The 25,781-nt window shown below is 55.5% G+C and overlaps 9 protein-coding genes across 9 annotated transcripts; 5 read left to right on the forward strand and 4 right to left on the reverse strand.

Moving 5' to 3' along the window:
* Positions 1 to 54: 54 nt before the first annotated feature.
* dsc3 (DSC E3 ubiquitin ligase complex subunit 3) lies at positions 55 to 1,017 on the reverse strand (the record flags this gene model as incomplete). Its single annotated transcript, XM_037317666.1, has 1 exon — positions 55 to 1,017. The coding sequence occupies one exon, from the start codon at positions 1,015 to 1,017 to the stop codon at positions 55 to 57; it is 963 nt and encodes a 320-aa protein (XP_037184282.1).
* A 3,876-nt stretch (positions 1,018 to 4,893) lies between these two features.
* Positions 4,894 to 5,385, forward strand: CGCA056_v002409 (uncharacterized protein; the record flags this gene model as incomplete). Its single annotated transcript, XM_037317667.1, has 1 exon — positions 4,894 to 5,385. The coding sequence occupies one exon, from the start codon at positions 4,894 to 4,896 to the stop codon at positions 5,383 to 5,385; it is 492 nt and encodes a 163-aa protein (XP_037184279.1).
* A 3,148-nt stretch (positions 5,386 to 8,533) lies between these two features.
* Positions 8,534 to 11,314, forward strand: CGCA056_v002410 (Uncharacterized protein; the record flags this gene model as incomplete). The annotated part of the gene is made up of 1 exon (XM_037317668.1): positions 8,534 to 11,314. One exon carries the CDS (start codon positions 8,534 to 8,536, stop codon positions 11,312 to 11,314), a length of 2,781 nt encoding a protein of 926 aa, XP_037182429.1.
* A 579-nt stretch (positions 11,315 to 11,893) lies between these two features.
* CGCA056_v002411 (Uncharacterized protein) lies at positions 11,894 to 12,975 on the forward strand (the record flags this gene model as incomplete). Its single annotated transcript, XM_037317669.1, has 3 exons — positions 11,894 to 11,977; positions 12,093 to 12,296; positions 12,376 to 12,975. The coding sequence occupies 3 exons, from the start codon at positions 11,894 to 11,896 to the stop codon at positions 12,973 to 12,975; spliced, it is 888 nt and encodes a 295-aa protein (XP_037182430.1).
* A 174-nt stretch (positions 12,976 to 13,149) lies between these two features.
* On the reverse strand, positions 13,150 to 14,874 carry laeA-4 (Secondary metabolism regulator laeA; the record flags this gene model as incomplete). Its single annotated transcript, XM_037317670.1, has 11 exons — positions 13,150 to 13,219; positions 13,309 to 13,728; positions 13,812 to 13,949; positions 14,027 to 14,064; positions 14,125 to 14,147; positions 14,215 to 14,337; positions 14,394 to 14,412; positions 14,469 to 14,491; positions 14,564 to 14,651; positions 14,717 to 14,764; positions 14,830 to 14,874. The coding sequence occupies 11 exons, from the start codon at positions 14,872 to 14,874 to the stop codon at positions 13,150 to 13,152; spliced, it is 1,035 nt and encodes a 344-aa protein (XP_037182539.1).
* A 2,309-nt stretch (positions 14,875 to 17,183) lies between these two features.
* CGCA056_v002413 (Satratoxin biosynthesis SC1 cluster protein 4) lies at positions 17,184 to 18,835 on the forward strand (the record flags this gene model as incomplete). Its single annotated transcript, XM_037317671.1, has 5 exons — positions 17,184 to 17,490; positions 17,551 to 17,607; positions 17,658 to 17,728; positions 17,793 to 18,172; positions 18,220 to 18,835. 5 exons carry the CDS (start codon positions 17,184 to 17,186, stop codon positions 18,833 to 18,835), a joined length of 1,431 nt encoding a protein of 476 aa, XP_037182428.1.
* Positions 18,836 to 19,000: 165 nt separating this feature from the next.
* On the reverse strand, positions 19,001 to 20,465 carry fap2-0 (L-saccharopine oxidase; the record flags this gene model as incomplete). The annotated part of the gene is made up of 4 exons (XM_037317672.1): positions 19,001 to 19,482; positions 19,533 to 20,082; positions 20,141 to 20,360; positions 20,416 to 20,465. 4 exons carry the CDS (start codon positions 20,463 to 20,465, stop codon positions 19,001 to 19,003), a joined length of 1,302 nt encoding a protein of 433 aa, XP_037182426.1.
* An 800-nt stretch (positions 20,466 to 21,265) lies between these two features.
* pgt1-0 (Glutathione transporter 1) lies at positions 21,266 to 23,697 on the forward strand (the record flags this gene model as incomplete). The annotated part of the gene is made up of 3 exons (XM_037317673.1): positions 21,266 to 22,124; positions 22,173 to 23,434; positions 23,500 to 23,697. 3 exons carry the CDS (start codon positions 21,266 to 21,268, stop codon positions 23,695 to 23,697), a joined length of 2,319 nt encoding a protein of 772 aa, XP_037182427.1.
* A 257-nt stretch (positions 23,698 to 23,954) lies between these two features.
* On the reverse strand, positions 23,955 to 25,655 carry CGCA056_v002416 (uncharacterized protein; the record flags this gene model as incomplete). Its single annotated transcript, XM_037317674.1, has 1 exon — positions 23,955 to 25,655. The coding sequence occupies one exon, from the start codon at positions 25,653 to 25,655 to the stop codon at positions 23,955 to 23,957; it is 1,701 nt and encodes a 566-aa protein (XP_037182424.1).
* Between the last annotated feature and the right edge of the window lie 126 nt (positions 25,656 to 25,781).

A 25,781-nucleotide genomic window follows, 5' to 3' on the forward strand; every position in this document is an offset into this window, starting at 1 on the left:
AGCCACAACCTAACGCCATACCTAAAATGCATGGACTTCACCAATCCCATGCCCTCACCGGTCTCCCGAAAATGCTCTGATCACGCCAATAATGATGCTCAAAGTAACGCCGAACCCAATGAAATCCTGCCAGCGTCCAGAAAGCATGTTACCCTCTCTCGACAGCCATCCAAGACACCCGAGCGGCCAGAAGAACCCAACAATCATGCCCTCAATCAGCACGTCCAGGACCCCGCTCATCACGCCAAACGCATCGTCGCCGCCACCGCCGTCTCCGCCCTCGCCGCCCGCACCTGCGCCGCCCGGCAGCGCGCCCTGGGCGTTGGTGTCGATCCACGCGTCCTCCATCGAGCGCATCGTGTCCGGGCTCGGCATCGTGTCGGGGGTGTACTGCGCGGCGCGGATCTCGCGGAACTGCAGGCGCAGCGCGTTCACCTCGGCGGCGGTGAAGCCCGCGTTGAGAAGCCTGTCGAAGCCGCGGGGCGTCGGGCGCTGCTGGGCCTGCGGGTGGCCGCTGCCGCCGGGGGACGAGCCATGGCCGTCGGGTGCGTTTGTGCCGGAGGAGGAGTTGGGCTGGGCGGAGGGCGCGAGGAGGGCGGCCTCTGCCTCAGCGGCGAGCTCGGCGTCGGTGAGGCTGTCGCCGATGCTGCAGTTGACGTAGACGCGCGGCGGGGCGGCGTCGTGGGCTTTTGCTTTGCCCTTGCCCTTTGGGTCGTCTGCGGAGCCGCCGCTCGGGAAGGACGGTGTTGTCGGGGTGCCGGAGGTGGAGGAGGGCGGCGGCGGGAGGGGCCGGAGGACGGAGGAGAGGGCGGACGCGTCGGGGAGGATCTTGCCTTGGTGGATGAAGCGGAGGCGGCGCTGGGAGTCTGGTTGGGCGAGGCGGGAGCGGATGAGGTGTTTGAGGGCGGCGACTGTTGTTTGGGAGGGGGAGGGGATGTCGAGGTCGAGGTCGGGGAGGGAGGTTGTGAAGCGGATTCGGAGGAGGAGGGGGGGCGTCCAGGGGCGTGGTGTTGTCATTGTCGCATTGTTGGTGTGGTGAGCTTTGGGAGTTTGTGGTTTTGTGTTGGGTGATGTTGGAGCTGCGGGATGGATGGAGAGCTGTTGGACCCTGGAATAAGATGACATCGCGAGACCTTATCGATATGCATATATCAGGTGTATGAGAAAATACGGTCTTTACTCGACTTACACCAGTTGCTGGGCCTAGGTAGGTCTGGTTGTCTGATTGAGTGCGTCAAATAAATCACAGAGCAACATCTTAGATTAAATTGATTTGTTCTAAAGAGTGACAATTTTGTAGTTCAAGAGCCGGTACCAATGTCGAGAAGAGTCTCCTCGCCGTTTCAGTTAGCTGTGTTAAACGCGGTACTGGACTCGGCGGTCCACAAAATCCACTCCTGGACTTTCAAATCACCAGACAAGTTACGCCAAACTGAAGTGGAGACAGATCAGAAGCAACTCGAAATACTTCATCGTCCTACAAGATGTCAGAAAATTGAAACGAATTTCATGGCCATTCGGAAACAGGGCCCTACCTTCCGTCCGACGAGACCAGTTGACTACCCGGAACGCGAGCCAAAGGCCCTAGCCGGCTCGCCTAAATTGAGACATATGCCTTGCTTGAAGGTGCCGCTCCCTCCATCAGCTGCCCATGAGGTGATTCTCCGAGTACCGCAGCTGTTGGATGGATAGAAATCGGCCACCTGGCGGCCGCCACCATACTTCTCGACACGGAACGAGTTCGTGTTGAGAACGTTAGTGTCTCTGCAGGTGTTGTCCCAGACGTTGATCCTCTTGCTTTCGCCTTTGCAGTCTTTGCCGTCGAAAATAGTGATGACGTACCCTTGGACGGAGGCGAGGCAGAGGAAGGTAGTGAGGGCCTTGGCGACGTACATGATTGCGGGATATGTGGGCTTGGAAATTGGGTAGTTCAGTAGAGCGGGAGAATGATTGAGGGAATGAGATGTGAATTGATAGAGTAGAGAAGTTGATGATGAGATGAGATGGAGAGGAAACTTTGAGGGAAACCAACCCTCTTGATACTTTTAAATTAGTCGCTGGCATAACTCTCCAAAAGTATCTCTTGCCTCACCGAGCTCAAACATTTCAATTGCGACTCGCGTGACCTGCTTCCGCCTTGAGTATGTGGGACATGATGCGGCCAAGCGATCCTGTGGAGAGGAGATCTGGCAGATCTTGTTGTCTAGTGCAGCTGTGTGGTTAGACAATGTAAGAAAATAACTGCTTTCGGCAATCTGGCACTAGTATCTAACCTCTTGTTTCTCAACAGCATCGAGTCAGCCTTGCATGCCCACGAGAAAATGCAATCGAACCCGTAATGAGGTGGTTGTCGTAAACTTTCCTAAATAAATTGGCCCGATACTCGGTCGTTCTGGCTTGGCGAATACGCCGTGATCTGCGGACGAGGTTTCACCCGCCGGCCCAAGGTTTACAGCAACAATCAACTTTCTGAACTTGCATAAAATCTACTCAGAGTTGCTGAAAGTTGTTCCGCCAGCCTTGTTCTTCTTGTCCTTCTTGCATGACGTTTGCGGTCGAGACGCAGACTGCTCGGGCTCACTAGGCGACTCGGAAGCCGCAGAGTCAACCGCTGTGCTGTTACCATGTAAACTTTCCATGGCATTTCTTGCTGTGAATTAACGGTTCAAAAGGACTCCAATTCATGTATAACGCCCAAGTGATTTCAAGCGACCTCTTCACTCTTTTCCCTAGATATGTAAAATGGGTCGAGTGCATAGCTATAAAAGCTCATTCGACAGATATCCTCTCAACTGATAGCCTATGACCCGCAAGCGGCAAATGAGTCGATTTACGTACCTTGATATCACACATTGGACTAAAAGCGGTAGACCAAAGCTGGTAAAGAATACCCGTTTCTCTTTGCCTCACGGCGTCTAGAGCGTGACTGCCTGATGCCGTCTTGCTCGAATACTTAGCTAGGAAGGCTGGGAAACAGGCATGAATGGTCGCAGAACTTCATCCTGATCAAAAACTCAACTTTGCTCGGGCTTTGCATCTGAATATTCAGCCTAATCATGTTTCACGTCAAACGCTTGGTGATACAAGTTCATTGCTTGCTTCTCCGTCTCAAAAGCACTTATCTCGAAGACTAGTCATTTATATAGTCTTGTTCAATGCTGTTAGTCAGTTCGAGAGGAATTTTAGGTCTTCATACTTCGTATAAATTAGAAGAAAGATGCAACGTGGAGTCGAGACAGGCCTAGATATGTCCCAAGTTCGACCGAAAGGAGTGTGAGTAGGAGTGGTACATCAGCGGCGGTACGCACATGTACTGAAGTCTGCATTAGGCGGCTGCATGATGAATGCAGAATCTGGTGCTTCTGAAGCTCAATACTCCCTCGTCCTTCCTGCCTCCTATACGCAAAGTATTTAGTACAGATAATTACAAACTGACGTGTTAGGTTGTTGCGGGCCTTTAGGCGACACGCCACAGTAACATTTTGACAGTGTTTATGTGATGCCTAGGTTATTTAGTAGATCTTGAAGCACCTCATGTAATCAACTTTGGTTCTTAGCTATCACTTGTGTTTCCTAACATTCAATCCCCCGTACCAATCTTACCTTATATCGAAGATGACAGACGCTGCACCGTCGTAGAATTGGACTGCAGTCGAGCTATAGCAATACATGCAACGAAAATGCCTTGTAGCTCTTAGAGTGATTGGAAAGATGACTCGTCACTTCAGACACTAGTGTCTAACGATGGGTGATGACACAGTGGTAGGATGTCCAGATTATTCAGATCCACGCCGCTAAGTTTGATAAAAGCTCTTCTTACCGTAATACTCAGCCACTGAGGCTGGACGCCGACGATAGGAGCATGTTCATGGCGTTCCATTCCAATCTATAAGTCACAATTACACTAGTTTCTTAATCAGTGATACGAATTGCAGTTGAATAGACTTTCAACTCTCACGAGGATGATAAAGATTCTCTGTCTTGTATCACAGTTGGCCGTCTCTACCACACAGCTTTTATATCTGTCGAATGAGAGTAAACCCATGAGGCTAAGCTAATAGCTACATATAGCTGCTTCAGGGTCTCTCATGATTTATAACATTCCAAGTGCATCTGTAACAGAACTCGGAACGCATCGGAGTTCTCAGGACGACTCCGGCGCTTGAGTATTATCACTGCATACGAGGAAAAACGAAGAGAGAGAAAATAGGAGTAGAAGGGACCTGGACTGTTTAGGGACCTTGAAAAACTCTGAAATTAGACGAGCAAGAACGGATGGCAGGAAGAAATATGACGGGAATGGAGGATGGGTTTCTGCAATAACTCTTTACGCCAAAAGGTGACGTTGACGCCGGGGAACCTTTGGACTGCATTGGCGCTTCTGAAGTTCTCCTTCATTGGCGGTTACCTTTCCGGAGTGAGTCGATACGGATGCTGCATGGGACGCAGCTTAACTAAGAAGGGCACATCTGTTGACGCCCGACTGTGCCGCTTGATCTGGGAGTTTGCGTTGGTTGTTGGCTTCGACTTGAACCGAGCTTCCTTTTTGGTAATCCATGCTGGGTGTACTGATGGGGCTAGAGCTTGCATTGACTGTTGGTCGATGACAGACGGGCCCCTGGGTCCTCGTATTTGGTCACTATCTGGATTTGTCACGTCATGGTCAGCTTTCTGCATCTGTGAAGGGTTAGCATCATGGGGCACCTTCCTTCTGACGGACCAACCATGACAACCAACGATCGAATTAGGTGTCGTTCCTTGGCTTCGTAAAAAAAATAAGGTGACCCGGATCTCGCACGAGAATGAAAAGAGAAGAGACTTGTGGAACGTAGTTCAAGTGCCCTCATCTCACCATTTGTTTTCACTGCAATGATATTTGGGCCGTTCATCGCCATGCTCATAAACCCATTCCGACCTCGCGAAGGCCCGCCAACCTTCTTGGAAGAATACCGCAACAGCGACTACAAACCAACATTCATCGAAGCCTGGCATGGTCCCCAGATCGTAGCGCCCGACACCCCCTACGTCGCGGCCGCCGGCAAAAACAACCTATACTTCATCGACACCCGCTTCAACCCCGATACTGCAAAGCATATCAAGGCGCAGATCGAGTGGGCGTCAGTGGCAGGAGGCCCGACCTCTGTCATCAACATTGACGAGCTCGCGGCCACAGCGGAAGTGAAAGATACTGTTACCGGCGAGACGCTGTTCGTCTTTGACCCGGCGTACGCCAGAGTGCTGGTCGCGAGGGGGGTTAATCGGCGGAACCCGGCGCTGGGGCTGCCGGAGCATGAGTGGGCTGGGGAGTGGTTGGTGAGCTACGACTTGAACGGCAGCAGCTTGACGGCGGGGAACGAATCGCGATGTGACTGCGGCAAAGGCTAGTTTTCTCCGGCGCCGGGCTTCCAACGGTTCCTCTCCGGCCGAGGGTGATTGTCGGTAGTCACACGATGCGACTGCGCCGTGCGACCATGGAAAACCCGTGACCTCGTATCTAACGGAAGCCCGGAACGCAATTTCGCCGAGAAGAGTTCGCGATAGAGTTTAGTTGATCCATGGAGTTGGAGCAGCTGCTCCAGGGCACATCTCAGAGTTTCCCGTCGCATGCCGCCCATTGGCATGACAGCTTTAGCGCATATGTGCCTATGCCGTACATACTTTGGCCCCCCCGACTCAAGGATATGCCGGAAGGGAGCGTTGAAACGGAAAGTTGGGATGGGATATTTCTTTTTCAATACCAGGCCTGGCGGAGGCCTCAGCTGGGCTCACTACGCTGTCCTTGCAGTCCCAAGGTGCGCGCATTACTCGGGACAGGTGAGATGGGAAGGGCATCATAGGCTGGCGGCGTGTCTCTGAGTTGAGGGCTGACCACATTGTCAAGCATTTGGAGGCGGAAAAAGGTTGGCCTGAAGAGGTGAAGAGATGAAGAGCAGGAAAAGGGTTCATGTGTGGAAGGAGGCATAGTAAGCGGAAAGCACATTTTTTCTTCTAGCGTCAAACCGTCCCATGCGTGGCTGCGAACAGGCGATATGGGGCGTGTTCGAGATCCTGAATCGAGGGGAGTTAATGACATCGAGGTGAACAAGGTTGCGACTTTGAAGAAATTGTTTACGGGAAGACACAATACAGGGCTGGAGATGGGACCGCAATCTTCGATTTTCTTCGTTTCCATAAAGCCCAACCCACGCATATTCATGCCAGTGGGAGTTCGAGGCGGCTCTTCGCAAGGTGGGTTGGAGAACGGGGCTAAAGCGGGCGTGGTATCGGTCATGAAACGGAGGCCCGAGCCTCAACTCACTGCGTGGTATAAAAAAAGGAATTTGGTGTATGTTTGCTTAGTTATGCAGTAAAGGCGGTATGGGCGTAGTAGGTCTATCTCCGAGGTGAGGCATTCGGTGTACAATTGGAGACGGCGTTTGACTGAGGCTGCAGCTGCGTTGGGCGGGGGCGGGGAGCGTCCCTGCTGGGAAAGTCACGGGCACGGAGCGCCGGCGGTGCGTTGCGTCATTTCGCGGGGGATGTTCCCTGGACGGTGAGTGGCTGCGGAGCATTTTGGTGGATCCACTTTGGGATACGGGCTGAGGTGGGGACATAGATACGTGCCTCGGGTGCTGTGTGGCGTAGTCAAGCAGGCAGCGGCGTCTCAGCCACACCTGTCCACGGGTGTTGTCCAACGGCCGGGCGGGTACATGTTCCACGGCCACTTTGCTTCCCTGCTTTTTCTGTCTTTGCGTCTTTCACCGTCGGCCAAGTGTCTTCCAACAGCCTTACCGAACGTTTGATGTTTACTGAATCCTGATTCACCCTCGGTTTGGTGATTGGACGGATGGAGTTCGGCGGCGTCGGCGACATGGCCACTCAACTCCCGCCATCACAAACCGCAACCCACGTAAGGCGATGTGAGGTGCGTGCAGCTAGAGTGGACGCGCAAGCTTGCTTTCTTCCAGCAGCCGACTCTTCCATCTCATCCGTGCCTTATCTCATGTACCTGCTTTGGCAGCTACTGCAGAGCAAAGACGGTTTTCCGGACGTCGTCCAGTAAGCCAAGCCGTCGTCGTCACTCAGCAAATGCGACCGAACCTCCGGGGTTCCTGCCATTGCGAAGCTTGCCGTCAGCCGCGTTCATACTTTTTTGCGTGTGGTTCATGTCAAGCACCCAGTGCCAACCAAGGCCTATCGTCGGACGCGCGCATGGCAAATGGAACATGGCATGGAGCAAATGGAGTATTTTGCCCGTGCAACCCATCTTCTTCGCAAGACAGGTCTCATACGATTCCTGCATTGCCCATATGCTGTTGCCTGGCGATACTGAACCCGACTCAGGTCGTCAGGGATCTTCCCACGTTGTCGTTCGGCCAGTGAGGGAGTGGTTGGTTGGGGCTGGTTAGGCAGTTGGCTGGCTGGTGCTCGCCCCCGAGGCAGACAGACATGGTGGTGAAATGGAGCTCTCCCAGTCGACACCGTTGTTGGTGGCAGAGAAGACGCAGACACAGAGACAGAGCACCTGGCCGCTGCTGCGGTTCCCTGTCCGCGTAAGTCGTCGTGCTTGTGCCGCCCGGGCGGAGGTTCCACTTGCACCTGCGGCAGTGACCCAGGAGTAGCACTGAGAGGATACCCGTGGAGGGGATCGCCCGCTCTGAGCCGCCGAGCGAGTTGCTGCTGTTGCAAGTGAGAGAATGAATGCTAGAGATACGAATACCAAGTCTAAGGTACGGCTGCTAAGTGAGTGTAAGAGTACGTATCGTCGCGACTTCCTCGCTGGTGGTGGGGGAGGCGCACCGCCACTTTCCAGGTTCGGGCAAGTTCAGCGTTCATCAGCGACCACCACTGTCCAGCAGCAGCAGAGCAGCGGTGCGTCGGCGGCAACAGCACCTGAGGTGGCATCCACTGGCGGGCAGACCAGAGTGGGGAGCAGGGAAGGTACAGTGTAAGGTACCCAACCTGGAAACGCGCAGCACAGCTGAGATGGTCTTGGCAAGCTTGCTGTGCTGTGCTTCTCAGACCTCTCTCTCTCTCTCTCTCGCTCTCTCTTTCTGTCTGACCCGGCTGCTTCTCGTTCTTTCCCAAAACCAAAACTGTGCCAATCTCTTACAACCAACCTCCTAACAACATCGCTTCATCCTTTATTTCGGCCTGTCACTCTTGCAGCCAAGAATCGCTGTGGCCCCGGGATCCCCGTTTGCGATCGTTTCCTGGCTCATCCTTCCGGGTCCTTCTTTTTCATTCCCTGCCTGCAATAATTCAGAGGTCGTATTAACAGCCCACCCACCGAATGACGACACCCGCTGGAGCTTCGCTTCGCTTCACGACCACCACCGTCCTTGCTCCCAACCTCCAGCCGTTTGTCGCTGAACATCCTTCCCGCCGCCTGCTGCAGCTCCCACAGCTGCCTGCCACAGCAGCTTCTTGACGTCGCCGAAACCCCGATTGCTTTCCTCTGCTTGCGACCGAGTCCTTCGAATTGCATCCCCTCCAAACGATACCTTGAACATCCCGCCCGCCTCCAGTCCGAGAACTCGGGACCCTCGTCGACATGGTCACCCGCAAGCCCGCTCCCGACGACACCTCCGTTGACACAAACACCGCGCCCCGGCTGCAAGACATGCGAAAGGAGCTCTGGAGTGCTACTACCGACTCGCCTTCGGACGTCGGCAGTGTGTGGGATGACGCTTCGCAACAGAAAGGCGCTGCGGCACTGAATCAACAACCCGCCCATCACGACATCCCGGACTCGTTGAAGCCGGGCGCTGGCGCTGCAATAAACGGCGCAGAGACGACCAATGGCGTCTGGGACGATGTCAACGGCGCCAGACCCCAGACGGCCGACAAGCCGAAGGATGCTGTTGATGTTCCCTTAACACTTCGTCCCGGTCCCCCGCAAGGTCCGCCATCACGGTCCGATACGAACCCGTTCAAGAGGAAGGACGTCCGCGCCGGCTCAGAAGAGACAACACCGCCGATGCCTCCAGCCCAGCCCTTGTCCCAGGTGAGCACCGGGGAAATTAGTAATAACCCGTGGCAGCCAGCGCTCGACCAGCATGCCCTTCAACGCGAGCAAAAAGCCGTCGCTTCGACCGTGCAACAGCCCCTCCGAGCTCAACCTAGCTCCGACGCTGAGCACGATGCGTGGTCCGTATCTCAAGACTCCAGGCTCCCGCCGATATCTACTTCGCCAGCGTTGATGTCCCTGCCTTCGGAACCCACATCGCCGGCCTGGGACGACCTACCCGAGAACCAGGCCAAACTGCCAGCGCAACCCCCGCCAGCGCCGAAAGAGGTCATGAACGAAGTCACCGACGAGCAGCACGCCTGGGATGACCTTGGTGCACAGAACAAGGGCAAGGGAAAGGCTCCTGCTCCCGTCGCAGCTGCGGCTGTCGCCGAAGATGGTCCAATCGACGACTGGAACCTCGTTGACGCGCCCGCACCGGCGCCTGCTCCTCCTTCAAAACCTGTCGAGGCGGCCACACCTAAGCCGCAATCAAACGAAAAACTTATTGAAACAGATGAGCCGGAAACTGCAGAAAAGGCCCCTCCTGCACTACCCCCAAGGAATGACGAGGAACACCCACCACGCCAGCCACCTCGCCCAGTTGACGGCAAATCTGAAACGTATCAAATCAAGAACATCAACTGGTTCGATCACAGTGCCGAGAAGAATCCGCGAACGTCTCCGATCCTGGTCCAGAATGCCAATGGCCCTTGTCCGCTCGTAGCGCTGGTGAACGCGCTGACCCTCACCACACCGGCGTCAGTATCAGACACGGCGCTTGTGCAGGTACTCCGCTCGCGTGAACAGATCAGCCTGGGCTACCTGCTTGACGCGGTATTCGACGAGCTCATGTCGGAGAGAAGAACCCATGAAGACACCTCCCTTCCTGATGTCTCCGAGCTGTACGGCTTTCTCAAGGGGCTGCACACCGGAATGAACGTGAACCCTCGCTTCATACCCACTCCCGAGATCGTCAAGGCTTTCAAGCGCACTTCACTTACCCACCTCCACCCAACTGAGCGCGACGACCTGATCCCTGGCACCTTTGAGGACACAACCGAGATGGCGCTCTATGCTGCATTCGCCATCCCCTTAATCCACGGTTGGCTACCACCCAAATCTGATCCCGCGTATGGCGCATTTGAGCGCCAGGCTGCCTCGTTTGAAGATGTTCAGACACTGCTATTCCTCGACGAAGAGCTGCAGGAGAAGCTCGGCTCATTGACAGAAGAGGAAGAACAAGTGTACTCGGATATCCAGTACATCAAGGCGTTCCTGGAGTCGTCTGCTACCCAGCTTACGCCCTGTGGCTTGGAAGTAATTACAAAAGCCATGAAGCCTGGATCTGTGGCCATTCTGTTCCGAAACGACCACTTTTCCACATTGTATCGGCACCCTTCGACCCAGCAACTTCTGGTCCTCGTCACAGATGCAGGCTATGTCTCGCACGACGAGATTGTTTGGGAGTCCCTTGCAGATGTGAACGGCGAACGTACCGAGTACTACTCTGGGGATTTCCGCATCGTCGGTGGACAGCAGGCTCAGAGCACCTCTCGTGGACCGCAGGTCGGGGGACAACGCAGCCAGGGACGGCCAACCATCAACACCAACCACAGCAACGCAGGCGATTGGACTACGGTTCAAGGCCGCGGGCGACGGAAGAATCTTGATGCGCCAGCAGCTGACGAAACCCCCTTGTCGCCGAACCATGAACAGGAGGATCGGGATCTTGCACTCGCGCTTCAGCTTCAGGAGGAGGAAGAGCAACGGCATCGTGCGGAGCAAGCGGCTCGTCGGAGAGAGAGTCAGCTCAGCGAGCAGTTTATCGAACAGCAAGCTCGTGTCCAGCAAGGCCCCACAACGAGGCGCGCGGCCACCAGAGCGGCCGTACGCGGAGGAGTGAATCGAAGCACGAGCAACGTAGCGTCATCGCAGGGCAGCCGGCGCAACTCGAACGGCAACACGTCAATACCGCCGACTTCGGGTCGTCAGCCAGGTCAACCGCCGCAAATGATCCGACCACTCGTTCCTCCAACAGTTCCTGTCCGTCGACAGGGGGTGAACCGACCGGCCGACGAGGGACTGGAGGACGCACCGCCTACTTATGAGCAGGCACAGGCGGCTGCCAAGTACGAGCCACCACCTGGCCACCCGCACCACCACGCCAGCAGCCCGGTGGCCGGACGACAAGGAAGTGGTGCTGGTCCGTCGTTCCCGGCCGGTCGGCCGGTTATGGGCGGTGGACGAGGCCGGGTGATGGGCCCTGGAGGCGTGGTAGGAAGTTCGTCGGGCGGAAGGGAACGGGACTGCATCGTTATGTGAAGGAAAAGCGCCACAGGCACTCATGGATGGAGGCGTTTTGGTGTCATTCATATTTACGCGGGCATTGGCACCTCGCGATTCTCACGCGCGGCTGCATGCCCCTTGTTGTACAAACACAATTTCCTCAGCGGGCGGCGTTGGATTCCATGAATTAGGCACTACAGTCATGAATTGAAGAGGCTATGAATAGCATGCGTTGATTTGCTCTGCTCCATCGGAGTGACGGGATCGTCCTGCGGGATTCGATGCAGGGGGGAGCTCTGCGGAAAGCTCCCGATTTGAGGGGCACGCCAGCGGGACCCCACCTCCTCTTAGCGGGATAGGAAAGCGGTCGGAGACATGCAGGGGTCGAGAGCGTAATGTTTGTTGCATCGTCCAATGTTTTTGCCGGGGCTCCTGCTCAATTCCCACCGCGTCATTGACTCCGCGGCGGGGAAGCGCAACACCGGGGATCCAAACCAAGCTCAGTTCCGCCCTTCAAGCCCTATCTCCCTTTGCATTTCGATAGGCGACGAAGACATAATCTTAGCATCGCTCAATCGGCGCGAACCGCAAGCAGCAGAAGCAGCAGCAGCAGCCATGGCCATCGTGGAAGGGTGGCTTCCTCCCACGCGGGAGAACTGGCAGCTTCTCTCGACGGTGTGGCAGATTTCCTACCCGATCGTACGTTTCCCCCTTCCGCCCGTTTTACATTCTAGGTCCATGATGGAAAGTGGAACGTATGGTTCCTGTTGACAGAGGGGACACAATGGGCTAACGAGAGGTCGGTGACCTGCAGATCGGCTCGATGCAGTACCTCATCTCGTGGTACGGCATGGGCAAGACGTCTGTCGTCAGCAGGCTCAACATACCCGGGCGCGTCGCGTGGTTCCTGATGGAGGCGCCGGGGTTCACGACGTTGTTGTACATCATGTTCACGCTGCCGGGGAAGATGGGCGTTGAGGATCTGCCGTGGCAGAACAAGGTCCTCGCTGGGCTTTTTGTACGTTGTTATCCCCTTCTTTCTCGCACTCACCCACAACCCCGAGGAAGCTTGACTAACGATGTATGTGTGCGAACAGGTGCTACACTACTGCTACCGCGCCGTGCTCTACCCCCTCATCCAGCCCTCCATGTCGCCCATCCACCCGGCCGTCGCCTTCTCCGCGCTGGGCTTCCAGCTGTGCAATGCCACCTGCATCGGCGGCTGGCTCGCCGCCTACGGCCCCACCACCCCGGCCGCGTGGCAGCGCCAGCTCGGCGCGTTCGGGGTCGCGCAGTTCGTGGCCGGGATCGGGCTGTTCTACGTCGGGCTCGTGGGGAACTACTTCCACGACGAGGAGCTGCGGGAGATCCGCCGCGCGGAGATGCGGCGGCAGGAGCGCATCGTCAAGGAGCAGAGGGCCAAGGGGGTGGAGGGCAAGGTGAGCGTGGACAAGCACTACCGGCTTCCCGACGCGCTGCTGTTCCGGTATGTGCTGTTCCCGCATTACTTCCTCGAGTGGGTGGAGTGGTTTGGGTGGTGGATGGCGAGCGGGTGGGGGATGCCGGGGCGGGCGTTCTTTGTGAACGAGGTGACGGCGATGTTGCCAAGGGCGAGGAGCGGGAGGGGGTGGTATGTGGAGAGGTTTGGGGAGGAGAAGGTTGGGAAGAGGTGGGTTATTGTGCCGGGTGTTTATTGAAGGTGGACGGGGTTGGGATGAACGTTCGGCTTGCGTTGCCGTTTAATTCATGCCAATGGAGGATGGATATCTGCATTGCTAGTCTGTATCGCTAGTTACAATCTCACATAGAAGAACAACAACCCATCTCATGTTTTGACTGCAACGGCCTCGAGGCAACATACTCTTGCCCCGTTAAGCGCCAGGAGTCTGCTCCTCGGCGGGAGTCTGTTCCTTCAACGGCTTGCGTCCATAGGCGCACCAGCTTCAATAAGAAGAAACCCGTTAGTAAAAGCGTGACGATCCGAATACGCAACAAATCCAAGGAAAGGAAGAAGCTGCTGCACAACTCACACGTTCCAGTAGGCGTGGATGCTCCTGTCCTTGAGCTCATTCCTGACCTCGGCGCAGAACACCAGCACCTCCGCGCGGGTCCAGCCCAGCACGCGCGTGAAGAGCGCGAGCGCGGAGCTCTCGACGGCCTCGAGGCTGTCGAACTGGGACCAGCGGCCCAGCAGGCGCAGCGCGTCGTTGCGGGGCCAGTCGTTGACGGGCCACACGCGGTACTCCTCGACGACGTCGACGAAGCCGGCGTCCTGCAGCATGCGCTTGAAATGCGCGGGCACCGTGACGGGGCGGCCCATCTTGGCGGTGCCCTCCATGATGAGCGAGGACCAGCGCTCGAGGGCGGAGCCGGGGCGCAGGGTGCCGTCCTGGCAGGCGAGGGGGAAGGAGTTGTCCTGGAGCTCGATGTAGCCGCCGGGTTCTAGGTTTCTGGGATTTTGTTTTTAGCATTGGGGGCGAAGACGGGCCGACCCTCACACCTTCTCAAGGAAGGGGGGAAACGAGAAACTCACTCGTAGGCTTGGGCCAGCATCCTCTCCCAGCTTGCGAAGCAGGCGTTCATGTGGCGGACGAAGATGAAGTCAAAGAGGGTCGACCATGTCCAGTCCTTGTCCACGTCGTCGATTTCGAATTTGCAATTCGGAGGGACGCTACGCACGTGAGTCGGTTAGCCAGCTCGATACTCCCACACAAGAGTGTGCTTCGACCACCCGGAAAAGGCTCGTACAATTCAGGCTGGATAGGGCTCAGGTCCACTCCTATGACCTGTTTTGGAGGGAGTAAGCAGTTGGTCTCAGGGTCACCAAGAATCTAGGCGAGCCAAACCGTGGCCTCAGGATGATCCTCCGCTACACCTTTTGGTTAGGCGTCTGCTTCGTTCGTTCGTTCGCTTTGGCGGGTGGTTGACTAACTCACCGTATTCGATGGACCAAATACCGGTGCCGGTCCCCAAGTCAAGAACGCGGTTGGCGCCGTTTCTCTTGGGAGATCTGCACAGGTCGCCGTCCCAAGTGACCCTCCAAAGATGGTGGTTGATATCTAGAATTGTGACAGTCAGCTTAGGAATCTATGAAGGTTTGTGCTATGCGGTTTACCTAGACGTTCCTGTTCTTGCTGTTGATGGCGAAGTCAGTAGACAACACCGCACAAGCCGGGCTTGAAGACCAAACCTCGTCGTTTGGTAAGATGTAAGCTAGAAGAAAATGCTTTGGGTCAGTCTCCAAGGCAGTAATACCTAGCTCTCATCCAGCGAGATCAAACTTACTTCCCTCGCTCATTCCATGGTACCGGCGCCCGTTCTCTCTCCGATGCTCGAGGATGCTGGATCTCAAGGACGCGAGAGAGGAGCCGCTCTGGAAAGATTCGAGGCCTCTTAGCCAAACGGCGAACGTGACGGGTTTTGCGAGCGGTGACTTACACTGCCATTTGCGGAGCCAGTCTCAGAGACGCCCTCATCAGCCTCCTCCTGTCCAGAACGACTTGTCAGCTTGGAAACACATATGCACGCAGTCCGCGAAAAGGAAAACCCACAGGCGCCAATGGCGTCAAGTCCGGGAGGTTAGCCGCAGCAGCCATCTTGGCCTATCCTTTCCTTTTCACTTGTCCAAATCGCGAAAATCCAAGCAAAATTGCCTCAATCGCAAAGAGCTCTGCCAGAAAAGCCGTTGGAAGGAGGAGACGGTTTGACGGGTCTGAGGCGGGGTGTCCTTATGTTCCGGCGGAAGAGTCATCCCCTTGCAACAATCCTCCATCATCGAGCCCGCCCCGCTCGACGACAGGGGCGCGATGGTGATTGTGGTTGGACTGCGCCGCATGCACCCTGCACATGGGGAGTCCATTGGAACGGGCTCTAAGCATCTTCAACCGGGCCGGGAGGGAAGGGGGGCCGAATGGCGCACGCAATTGGGCCCTTATCTAAGCGCCGTGGGATTGGAGGTGAACAGCCGGCCGAGACGGGAATAGCTCGATGGGGGCTCGTTGTCACCTCGTGTTGGTGGTTCATCCGGTGGCCCCGAGACTCTCGGTTCCCCGGGTGGAGTACGGATGCCGTCGGCTCCACTCTGTCGGACCGCCGGGCTTGATCCAATGTCAACGGGTCTCCTCAACTTCTGCAAACGCTTCTTTAAACTCGTCTTGCTGAGAGCTTTGTATTGTTAAGCGGCGAATTTCCTGCTACTATCCTCAGTTTCAATACGTCCAGAAAGTAGATGTAGGATCAGACGCTAATCAACACAGGCTACTACTGGCCAATCTAATACCCTACTCGCTGTGACCAGCGTCTTCATAGCTGCGCATATGCGCAGCGCCGTCTGACGAGATTCTGCGGTTTTATCCGAAAGGGTGATTTTCTGGCTGTGAACTTGGGCCTCAAATTCTTGGCGCCTCAGCGTCTCACTGGAGAGTCCTCCAAGGTCGGTATTTAAAAGCGCAGCAGATGTTTCTCAGTAAAGTCGACGTTCATTTCAGGCCCAAGTAAAGATATGTCTCACAGTCAACTACTGTTCGAGTATCGCTGGCGAAGACATGGGAGCAAGCTGTTAGTATATCGGGAAAGAAGCCTTCGCTGGTCTGTCGCATGGGAGGAAGTAGATGTCAGTTGTCGGCTGGCGTCCGGTGGGAAGGAGTACGCGAATTCGTGTGTCGGCTCGGAAGCCCTCAGTTGTCTCGCCCTCGAGGGTGCAACTACCATCAGTACCGGTGTCCAAGCATTGCGCAGTATCACCATGTGATGGACTCTGTTTTGACAGCTAAGGCACATATCATTGGCGGCTCGAACATCGACGTTGGAATCAACTCAGTAGGTTTTGCGCGGCGGTTTATCAGTTTTTTTTGGTTTATTGTCTGGCCTTAAGCATCCCAGAAATATATTATGAGTTTTTCAATCTGGTTGTTCCTTGCTATCCGGGCGGGTAGTAAGTATCGACGATAGTAGGGAATAATCATGAAGACGATAGTAACAATAAGGACGAGAGGGACGACAGGGACGACAGGGACAATAAAGACGATAATTACAACAAGGACGATAGAGATAACATCGATCATAGTTCATTAATAGATAAAACCTATTAGACCTAATATAATAGTTTTCCGCCTGGTTAGCTAGAAGTATCCGCCCAGATAGCAAGACTCTGTATCATAACAGCAAATGGAATCAATCGAACGACCGCTGCATGCTCAGACTTGAACCGGGCCACTTAAGTGGGCGACCGCAGCCTGAGGCGCTGGTTTCTCGTTGTGGTCGGGGGACAATCTGTTTGTTAGATCTCCACGACGTTTTCTTTTTCCTCATGTCGGCGCCGCCGCTTTGATTCGGCCACGCGCAGGATTGTGGGGATTTCATCAAAAAGACACCGACTCGACGTCTCAAAGTGGCCACGGACATAGTTCGGTCTGGCAGATGGCCAAGATCTCGGGGCTGCCTGCCGGCGGGGACAGCTGCACCCAATTTGTTTTCTTGCTTTTCTTGTCCCGACACGTCCAGATGTGCTTATTTTTCTAGTCTCAGTTCTTCGCGAACGACAGGAACCCCACCCACACATGTCAGTTGTCACTTTTCAATTTAGTAGTTTATCTGAGGTTAGCTGACGTTTTGTTTTTCGCTACCAATAGCTTGCTTCTTCCCATCAGATTCATTGCCCCTCACATCCCAAGCGGGGACGATGTGAAGATGGTGCTGCGAGACGAGCCACTCATGTTGGGCGCAAACGCTCTCATTCATTTTCAGAACTGGAATACAGCTACGTATTCACCTGCAAATGCCGTTTGCTTGTCAATTTCCTGTCAGCGCGGACATTCCCCCGGTCTCACGCCGTCACAAATGCTTGTTGTGGACCTGCGCATTCCACTCGATTGCCGAGACACCCCTCCCAACATCGGCTTTTCCCATGAATAAATCAAACACGATCCCGGCCGAGACCCTCACATCCTCTCCCGAGTCCCCATTCCTACACCTCTCTTTGTTGTTGTGGTTCCCGCGGGCCTGGGTCGTCGCCAACGACGAGCAGATGGCTTCCTCCGACCCCGAGTACATGGCCGATCCGCCAGACGGTCAAGGTCGATTCGATGCCGGGACCATTACGGCGGGCGCGTTGGTCCTGGGCGGCATTCTGACGTCGATCTCCGTCATATTCGTTGTACTGCGGATATTTACGAGGCTATCTCTGGTCAAGAGGTCGCTCGGTGCCGACGATTGTAAGTCTTGGGGCCGGTGAATGACGCACGTCTTTGCCAAGGCTAACACTTGGCTACCAGACTTTATTGCCGTCTCTCTTTCACTCGCTATTGTATTCTATGGCTTGTCGATTGAATGTGAGTGAGACCACTGCGACTTTGTTGTATCTTGAGACCTGACCTCTTAGTATGCGAAGTGGGTGTCGGTGTTCACCTCTGGCAGGTTAAGCGGGCAGATTACTCGCCTTGGTTCTTACTCGTGAGTTGGCGTTACCAGTCAAACTCGGATAGGGGGATTTGTCGACTGACCTGTAGCTATGCAGTACAGCTTGATAGCGATAGCTGTCTACTCGCTCAGTGTCACAACAGCCAAGATGTCGCTTCTCGTTCTGTACCTTCGTCTCTCACCGGACCGTGTATTCAGGATAGTGGTGATAACCTTCATTGGTTTAACCACCGCGTACGCCATATCTTACCTACTTTTGATATTGCTCAGTTGTAGGCCAATCCAGGCATCGTGGGATCTCTCTGCCAGACAGGGTGCGAAGTGCATCAGCAAAGACACGTTGTATCTGGTCCTCGCCGCAACCAACATCATCATGGACATTGTCTGCCTCATCCTCCCCCTCAAGATCATCATCCCTCTCCAGATGCCAAAGCGTCAAAAGTGGTCCCTCATCGCGTTGTTCGCAACCGGCGGCTTGTAAGTCATCGCAACCCCCTGGTCCGACCGCTCTAACCCGCCCCCAGCGTCTGCCTCTGCGCCATCCGACGCACAATCCTCCTCCCGCCCCTATTCCAGAGCAAGGACTTCACACGCGACGTCGAGAAGCAGCTCAACTGGGCCTCCGCGGAGGTCAACGCGGGCATCATCTGCGCGTCCGTCCCCGCGCTGAAGCCCTTCTTCATGCGGTACCTGCCCATGTTCGTGCACTCGCACATCACCGGCTCGAGCAAGAAGTCGAACGCCAACTACCAGAACTACCAGACGTCGATGCCCTACTCGACGACGGTGGAGAACAACAGGAAGCGGCGGAACGTGCAGTCGGAGGCGTACGAGCTGCACTCGCACGACGACCTCTCGCTGTCGTCGCACGAGATGCCGAAGGCCGGGTCAGATGAGGATGTCACGAAGCTTTGGTCTGGGAGTGCGTTCCGGAATGACCGTACGAGCCAGTTGTTGACTACCATCGAATCCAAGACGATGGATATGGATGCAAATAGCATCGATAGTGCGGGGGAGATCATGCCAGCTGAGGGAAGCAGCACGGGGCAGGGTTCGCAGAGGCCTAGGAGGATGGCGAGCTTTCATGGTATCACGGTCACGACGGAACTTGAAACCAAGGTTGACTATGAGAAGACCTGATCTAATATGGGGGAGTAAGGAAGACGTTTGGATGCGGATTCAGCATTCAGGACATATATCTGCGTTTAGCTTACAGATTTCTCCTTTGTCTATGTCTCTTTTCAACATTATAGAGCGATTCCCTGGTTGTATTGTATAGGCTCCAGCGATACCTAAAGTCTCTTCTCATTTGTCCTTTAGATCTAGGACGTCTCTCAAATCCTTGATTTCTGTGTCTGGTCGCGTCGCAACTGGCTTCGACTTTCTATTTCCGTACCTCCACTCCTTTCTCAAACCCCTTGGTTTTCCCTCCAACGCGTCGGCAATGTAGTCTCCAATGACAGGAAACATCTTGAACGCATGGCCCGAGTCGCCAGTCCCCAACAGGAGGGATGGATACTTGGGGTGGTTATCGATCAGCCAGTGGGCGTCCGGCGAGTCGGTGCACCAACACACTCTCGCGCCCAGAAGCGGTCGCCCCGAGAACTGCGGCATCACCACGTCGATGAAGCGATTGATGGCTTCGGAAGCTTCGTCGGGAATACCGTCTTCGGGATACGTGCTCGCATATCGGGGGATAGAATAGCGTTCGACGTTGCCAGACGGATCCGTGTACGTGCCGAGGCGGTACTGGTACCCTGGGTTGTTGTCGCAAATCTTCATCCATCCTGTGTCCATGTCAGAGGCGAGTCACTCTCTTCGAGGTGGCACAACTCACTAGTCTCAGGGTCGGGCTCAAAGGTAAAGCCCAACTCAAAATTGTCAACAACCGGAATGCCTTTCCACTGGGAAACCTCTTCTTCAGCGAGCTCGACGTGGCCCAGAGTCCAACACTTAGTCCACAGCTCCTGCGATAACTCGGGCAGGACTTCTGGAGAAGCAGCGCCCGTGCACAAGATGTATCGATCTCCGCGAACGATGTCGCCAGACGCAACCTGGATGCCGTCCAGTCTACCAGATCCATCGAGGTGAAGCCCAGTCATCGTGCCTTCAGCGCCCGAGACGAACTTAACACCGAGATCCAAGGCTTCCTTTCCCCACTTCTCGAGTGACTTTCTCGAGTGCGCCCATCCTCCCTGGCTGTTCCACAGGCCCTTCCAGTCCTCGATTCCGTGTGCGTTGGCAAGTTGAGGGACAAGCTTGATAATTTGGTCTTTACTTTTGACAAATTCAAGGCTGCCAGATTGCCCGGCTCTTTTCAGGTTCTCGTAGGACTCTTTGAGGTGCTTTTCAGCCTGAGGGTCTCCTGTAGTTGTGATGAGTCGGCCCTTGAGACAGTAGTTAGAGAAACATCATCATATTGGGCGACAGTTTGAGATGCCCTACAGTCTCGTGAAAAATCCCCTCCCACTCCGGTTGTCTCCAAGCATTCAAGGCTTCAAGTGCCAGCTCGGTGTAAAGAGGCTCATCATACTCGGTTCGAATAATTTTATTCAAATCATAGGCTGCCGAGTCCAGACTCGGGACGGGGTGGCGATCGATGCATCTGATGTTGGTATAGCCGCGCTTTGCGAGATGGTATGCTGTGCTGATGCCGAACGTGCCTCTTGATTGCTAGTGTTAGTTCCTCTCACAACCGAAACATGAAGGCCGCAACTCACGCGCCAATGATGACGATGCTCGAGTCTTTTGTCAGAGGGGTTTCCGCCATGGCTTACGAATGATTACGATTACGTTGAGGCAAAGAAAACAAAATGAGATTGTGAAGATGCAATTGCAGCAATGTTCGAGTCACACGCACACCGAATTGCGTATCAAGAGAAATGTAGGCCCGAAAATGATACGGACTCACATATGGTCCAACGCTGTCAAGATCAAGTTATGTCAGAAAATCATACTATGATTGGTTCAAATCCTTTCCCCTCACGCACAGTCACCAAAAGCTCACACTATCGAGTAAATGGACAGCTGATTTTCGGGGGGGCAATGCCGGCTTGGACCTTCCCCTTCGACTCCTCTTCTCCTCACCGTCACCGGCTTCGGAGATAAACCCCGGGGGACCCTGACCCGCGAACAAGCTTTCCAGGCCCGCATTACTCGCGATTCCCACTGCAACTGGACCCTGAAGACGTGCTGCCCGATCCACTACGGGACGCTGTGCAGATAGCTTGGACCTTCCCCCGGTCATCATCACCCGGGTTGTTCCAGTGTGTATCATGGAGAAACGAGTGGGAAAAAAGGTTATCTGGACTGCGGGGTCTACCTTAGGTGGTGTTCGCGGGTATGAAGCGATGATAAACGGATGACTTTGCAGATCGATGGTTTATGGGGAAGGTCGTTCACGAAGGCATACCACACTGTTCAGGCGTCTTGTACAAGCACCTCGGCAGATGACCAACTCTACGCGGTACGGTCTCAACATAAAGCTGCCCACGTATCATCTCGACTCCTTCTCAACGGCAATCACTTGTTGCACCTAAATTTCTTGCGCCAGTCACTCATTTCCTCGCCATGTCCGCCGCAACGCCAGACAAGTCCGGCGAGAAGCTGGCCGAGGCGCGTCCAGTGCCCTCGCTCCAGCAGGCGCAAGCACCGCAGGACGTCGACGTCGAGGACCCGGACAAGTCTATGACCTACGCCATCGGCGAGATCGAGGAGCACTTCGACATCGACTCGGACAACTCGCCCTTCCCCGAGGTCCGCGCTAACGTACCTAACACGGACGACGTCGCCATGCCGGTGAACACGCTCCGCATGTGGGTTCTCGGGGTCCTCTTCACCATGATCGGCTCCGGCATCAACCAGTTCTTCTCCATGCGCTACCCTGGCGTCACCATTTCGTCCCTCGTTGCCCAGCTCGTCGCCTATCCCGTCGGCTGCGCTGTCGCTCGTGTCCTGCCGGTGAAGAAGGTCCGCGTCTTTGGGCGGGAGATCGTCATCAACCCGGACCACTACTTCAACATCAAAGAGCATGCGGTCATCACCATCATGTCTAACCTGTCCTTCGGACCGTCGTGGGCTACCGACATCATCCAGGCGCAAAAGGCATCGGCGTTCTATGGGCTGGACACACCGGTCTCGTATCAGTTCCTGCTCGGTCTGTCGATGCAGCTGTTTGGTCTTGGAATGGCTGGACTGGCGTACCGTTTCATCGTAGAGCCGCCTCACATGATCTGGCCCTCGACTCTGGCCAACGCGGCGCTGTTTCAGACTCTCCACGGAAGGGCTAACCCCATTGCTGACGGCTGGAGGATCTCGAGGTATCGCTTCTTCTTGTATGTCTTCATCGGTGGCTTCTTCTGGTACTGGCTCCCTGGGTACCTGTTCACTGGCCTAAGCACGTTCGCTTTCATCTGTTGGGCGGCTCCAAGTGAGTAAATGCTCATCGTTGAGTAACGAAGTTTGCTAATTCAATTAGATAACGTGGTGGTCAATAATCTATTCGGCATGTCCACAGGTCTGGCCTACCTGCCCACCACATTCGACTGGTCTCAAATCGCCTACAACGGTTCGCCCCTGGTCGTTCCGTTCTGGGCCCAGGCCAACGTGTTCGCCGGCTGGGTGATCCTCTTCGCCCTCGTGACGCCGATCCTCTACTACACCAACACCTGGTACACCGCCTACTTGCCCTTCTCCGGCGCCGACACGTACGACAACACCGGAAAGATCTACAACGCAACCCGCGTCGTCGGCAAAGACGGAAACTTCATCGTCGAGGAATACGAGAAATACAGCCCCCTCTTCATGCCCGTCACCTTCGCCCTCAGCTACGGCATCTCCTTCGCGGTCATGAGCTGCGTGCCCACTTACATCTTCATCAACCACTACAAGGAAATCATCGGCGCCTTCAACCCGGGCAGGAAGAAGGACATCCACGCCCGCCTGATCGAGAAGTATCCCGACACCCCGTGGTGGTGGTACGCAATCCTGACTGTCATCGTCCTGGTCCTCTCGATCGTCGTGCAGGTGGTCTACAAGACGCAGATGCCGGTCTGGGGCATCTTCGTCGCCTTCGGCCTCGCCATGGTCTACCTCATCCCGACGGGCAGCGTCTACGCGGTGGCCAACCTCAACAGCAACGTCTTGACCGTTCTAGGCGAAATCATCTCGGGGTATCTCATCCCGGGCAAGCCGATCGTCATGCTCATCTTCAAGTTCTACGCGTACACTGGCCTAAGCCAGGCCATGATCTTCTCCTCGGACATGAAGCTCGGCCTGTACATGAAGATCCCGCGACGAACGCTCTTCATCGCGCAGCTGACGGCATGCGTCGTCGGCTCGCTGACGCAGAACGCGGTTCTTCTCTGGATGCTCAACCACGTCAATGGCATCTGCAAGGAAGACCAGCCGAACGGATATACTTGCCCGCAGGGGCGTGTCAACTTTTCGTCGAGCATTGTTTGGGGAGCGATTGGACCGGCTCGCTTATACAGCGTCGGCAAGATCTACTCTGGTCTCTTGCATCTCTTCTGGATTGGTGCTTTGCTTCCAATCGTCACTTTCTTCCTGAAGAAGCGGTTTCCGAACAACAAGTTTCTCCAGTACCTCCACTGGCCCCTTTTCTTTGCCGGCACCGGAAATGTGCCTCCAGCGACCGGTCTCAACTACACGTCCGCTTTTGCCGTTTCGTTCATCTTCAACAAGTGGCTCAAGGGAAAATACCCGCAGTGGTGGGCGAAGGTGGGTCCTTTTACGTGCTTCAGAGGTTGAGTGTACTTTGACCCGTGCTAACCACACTCCAATAGTATAATTACGTCTTATCTGCAGCTCTTGACTCCGGCCTGGCCATATCAGCAATTGTCATTTTCTTCGCCCTCGTGTTCCCCGGCATCAACCTCAGCTGGTGGGGGAACAACGTGAATAAATCAACGATCGACGGCCAAGGCACCCCCTTGAAAGCGATTCCCACCAACGGCACTTTCGGTCCAGCCAGTTGGTCATAAGAAACTTTGTTTTTGCTATTCGATACAGCTTATTTTCGTATAATCTCTGGGGCTGAACAAAACCAGGCTTTCCCGTAACGCAGATACCCATTTTCCAGCTTCCTACTCTGTTCCTAATATGACGATTCCCACGAATTTCAACGCTTTCATTGACAAAAACAGGCGAAACTGTGTACAATCTTCTCTTATTTTCCACGCAAAGCGCCCCTTTCCAGAATTGAGCCCAAAATTCACATAGAAGAGTCTGAGTTACACGCTCAGGCGAGACTAATATTATGGCAGTGCGGCGCGACAAAACGAGCCCAGTCGTTGAAGGCTTTTGGACTGGGCGACAGCTGTCGATCTGAAGACAGAAACGACGCAGCCTCTCGCTGCTTCCACACTTTTTCAATGACGAACCTTGTTCTTGTGACATTTGAGAGGGAATCCGACAGCTTGTCCAGAGCGTACAAGATGAAAGGCCGTGCGTGACGAGGCACCTCTTTATCGCCAAGATCTTCCGCAGCCCACTCTAGCTCTTCTGTAGGATCCAGCTGACAAGCAGTCATGAAAAGAGGCCATGTAAGCCCGGCCTTGACGTCCGCTCTCAAAAGCGTCGCAACGAGCCGCAGGATCTTCTTCACGCTCTGCCTAATAACGGGCGTGGCGGGGTTCGTGTCGTTGAGGGCGGAGTGCAAATACAACTCCACAGTCGACCGCTTCATCTCAACAGATGTGCGAATAATCTCATCCTCGCTGTCAGACTTGAGTTTCGGCTGCTGCAGCATCGCAATCAGCCGCATTCGCTGCCTCTCCAGGTCCTGCCAGCAGTCCTCCGCCGTCGACGCCGACAGCCGGTGGTACTTGAAACTGAGCTCCGTGATCTCGCCGATGATGCTGACGAGGTGCGGCGAGCAGCCCATCCAGAGGTCCAGCTCGTCCTCCTGCGTCGTCCAGAAGTCGTTGCCAAAGATCGGCTCCTCGCCGCAGGCCGTCCGCCCCATCACGTCGTAGAAGGCGAAGTAGCGCTCCGTGAACTTGATGATCTGCTCCCACGGGCTCTGCTGCCGCGCCGCCACGCGGGCGGCGTCGGAGGACAGGCCTTGGCGCCGGAACCGGATGAGATCGCGCGCGCCGCGTAGGTGGGTGACCCAGCGCTTGTCGCACTCGGCGATGATTTCCAGCTGGCACAGAAGCATCATCAACACGAGGATCTCCGAGTTTGCGGCGATGTCGATTGAAGATTTACTGTCCAGCGTCAGGCGGAGCGAGCGGATGACTTTGGCGGAGTAGCTGAGGGACACCGGCTGGAAGCTGGCGTCTGACCTCGCGCGGTGTGATGCTGCGAGGCCGAGGAGGGCGTGCATGAGAGCAGGGGAGGCGGATGAGACGGCAAAGGGGAAAATGAGGGCTGAAAAGGGGGACTCGTTTTTGGCGCACGGCACCGTCATCGGGCAGATGCGATCGAGGTAGTACGATAGTAAATGCGACTCTGCCCTGCTGTCGAGCTGGATGTAAGTCACAGGCCGCGTGAGATGGCTGATGTTGCGCCTGAGCGTGAGCGCCGTGTTTTTGCGGTCGTCGTTGGAGCTGTCGTCGCTGGAGGACGACGAGGACTCCTCGCCCTCGAAATCGGTGATAAAGGTGTTGAGAAAGCCGAAGGAGTGGACGCGGGTGGGTAGGCTCCAGTATGAAGGGTCCGGCGCGGTCGGCGGCGTTGTTGCGCCGGGTTTCTTCTTGGCAGCGCCGCCGGCGGCTCCAGACTTGGACCACACGCCGGCTCGCCCAAAGGCGCGGCCGACGTAGTCCGTCTCCCACTTGAGGATCTGCGCGTAGACGCAGTCGGGATAGCCACGGGAGGTACACGGCCCACAGTGAGGTTTTGCCTCGTCGCAGCGGATCTTGTGTAGCCGGCAGCGGTGGCAGCCGCGGTGGCTCCGGCGAGAGACCTGCTTTGTTGGATCTCGCCGGCGCGGCATTGCGGAGGGCGTGGCGGAACACCGGCGGCTTTTCGACTTGTGAGCTTGGAGGGCAGTGACAATGATCACGAGAGACCAGTGGAGAGTGTGCGTGAATGGAGTCGAAAGAAAGGCCGGGAACACCGC

The sequence above is a fragment of the Colletotrichum aenigma genome (genome assembly GCF_013390185.1).
Source record: "Colletotrichum aenigma strain Cg56 chromosome Unknown KSG_Cg56_contig02, whole genome shotgun sequence".
NCBI classification, from domain to species: domain Eukaryota; kingdom Fungi; phylum Ascomycota; class Sordariomycetes; order Glomerellales; family Glomerellaceae; genus Colletotrichum; species Colletotrichum aenigma.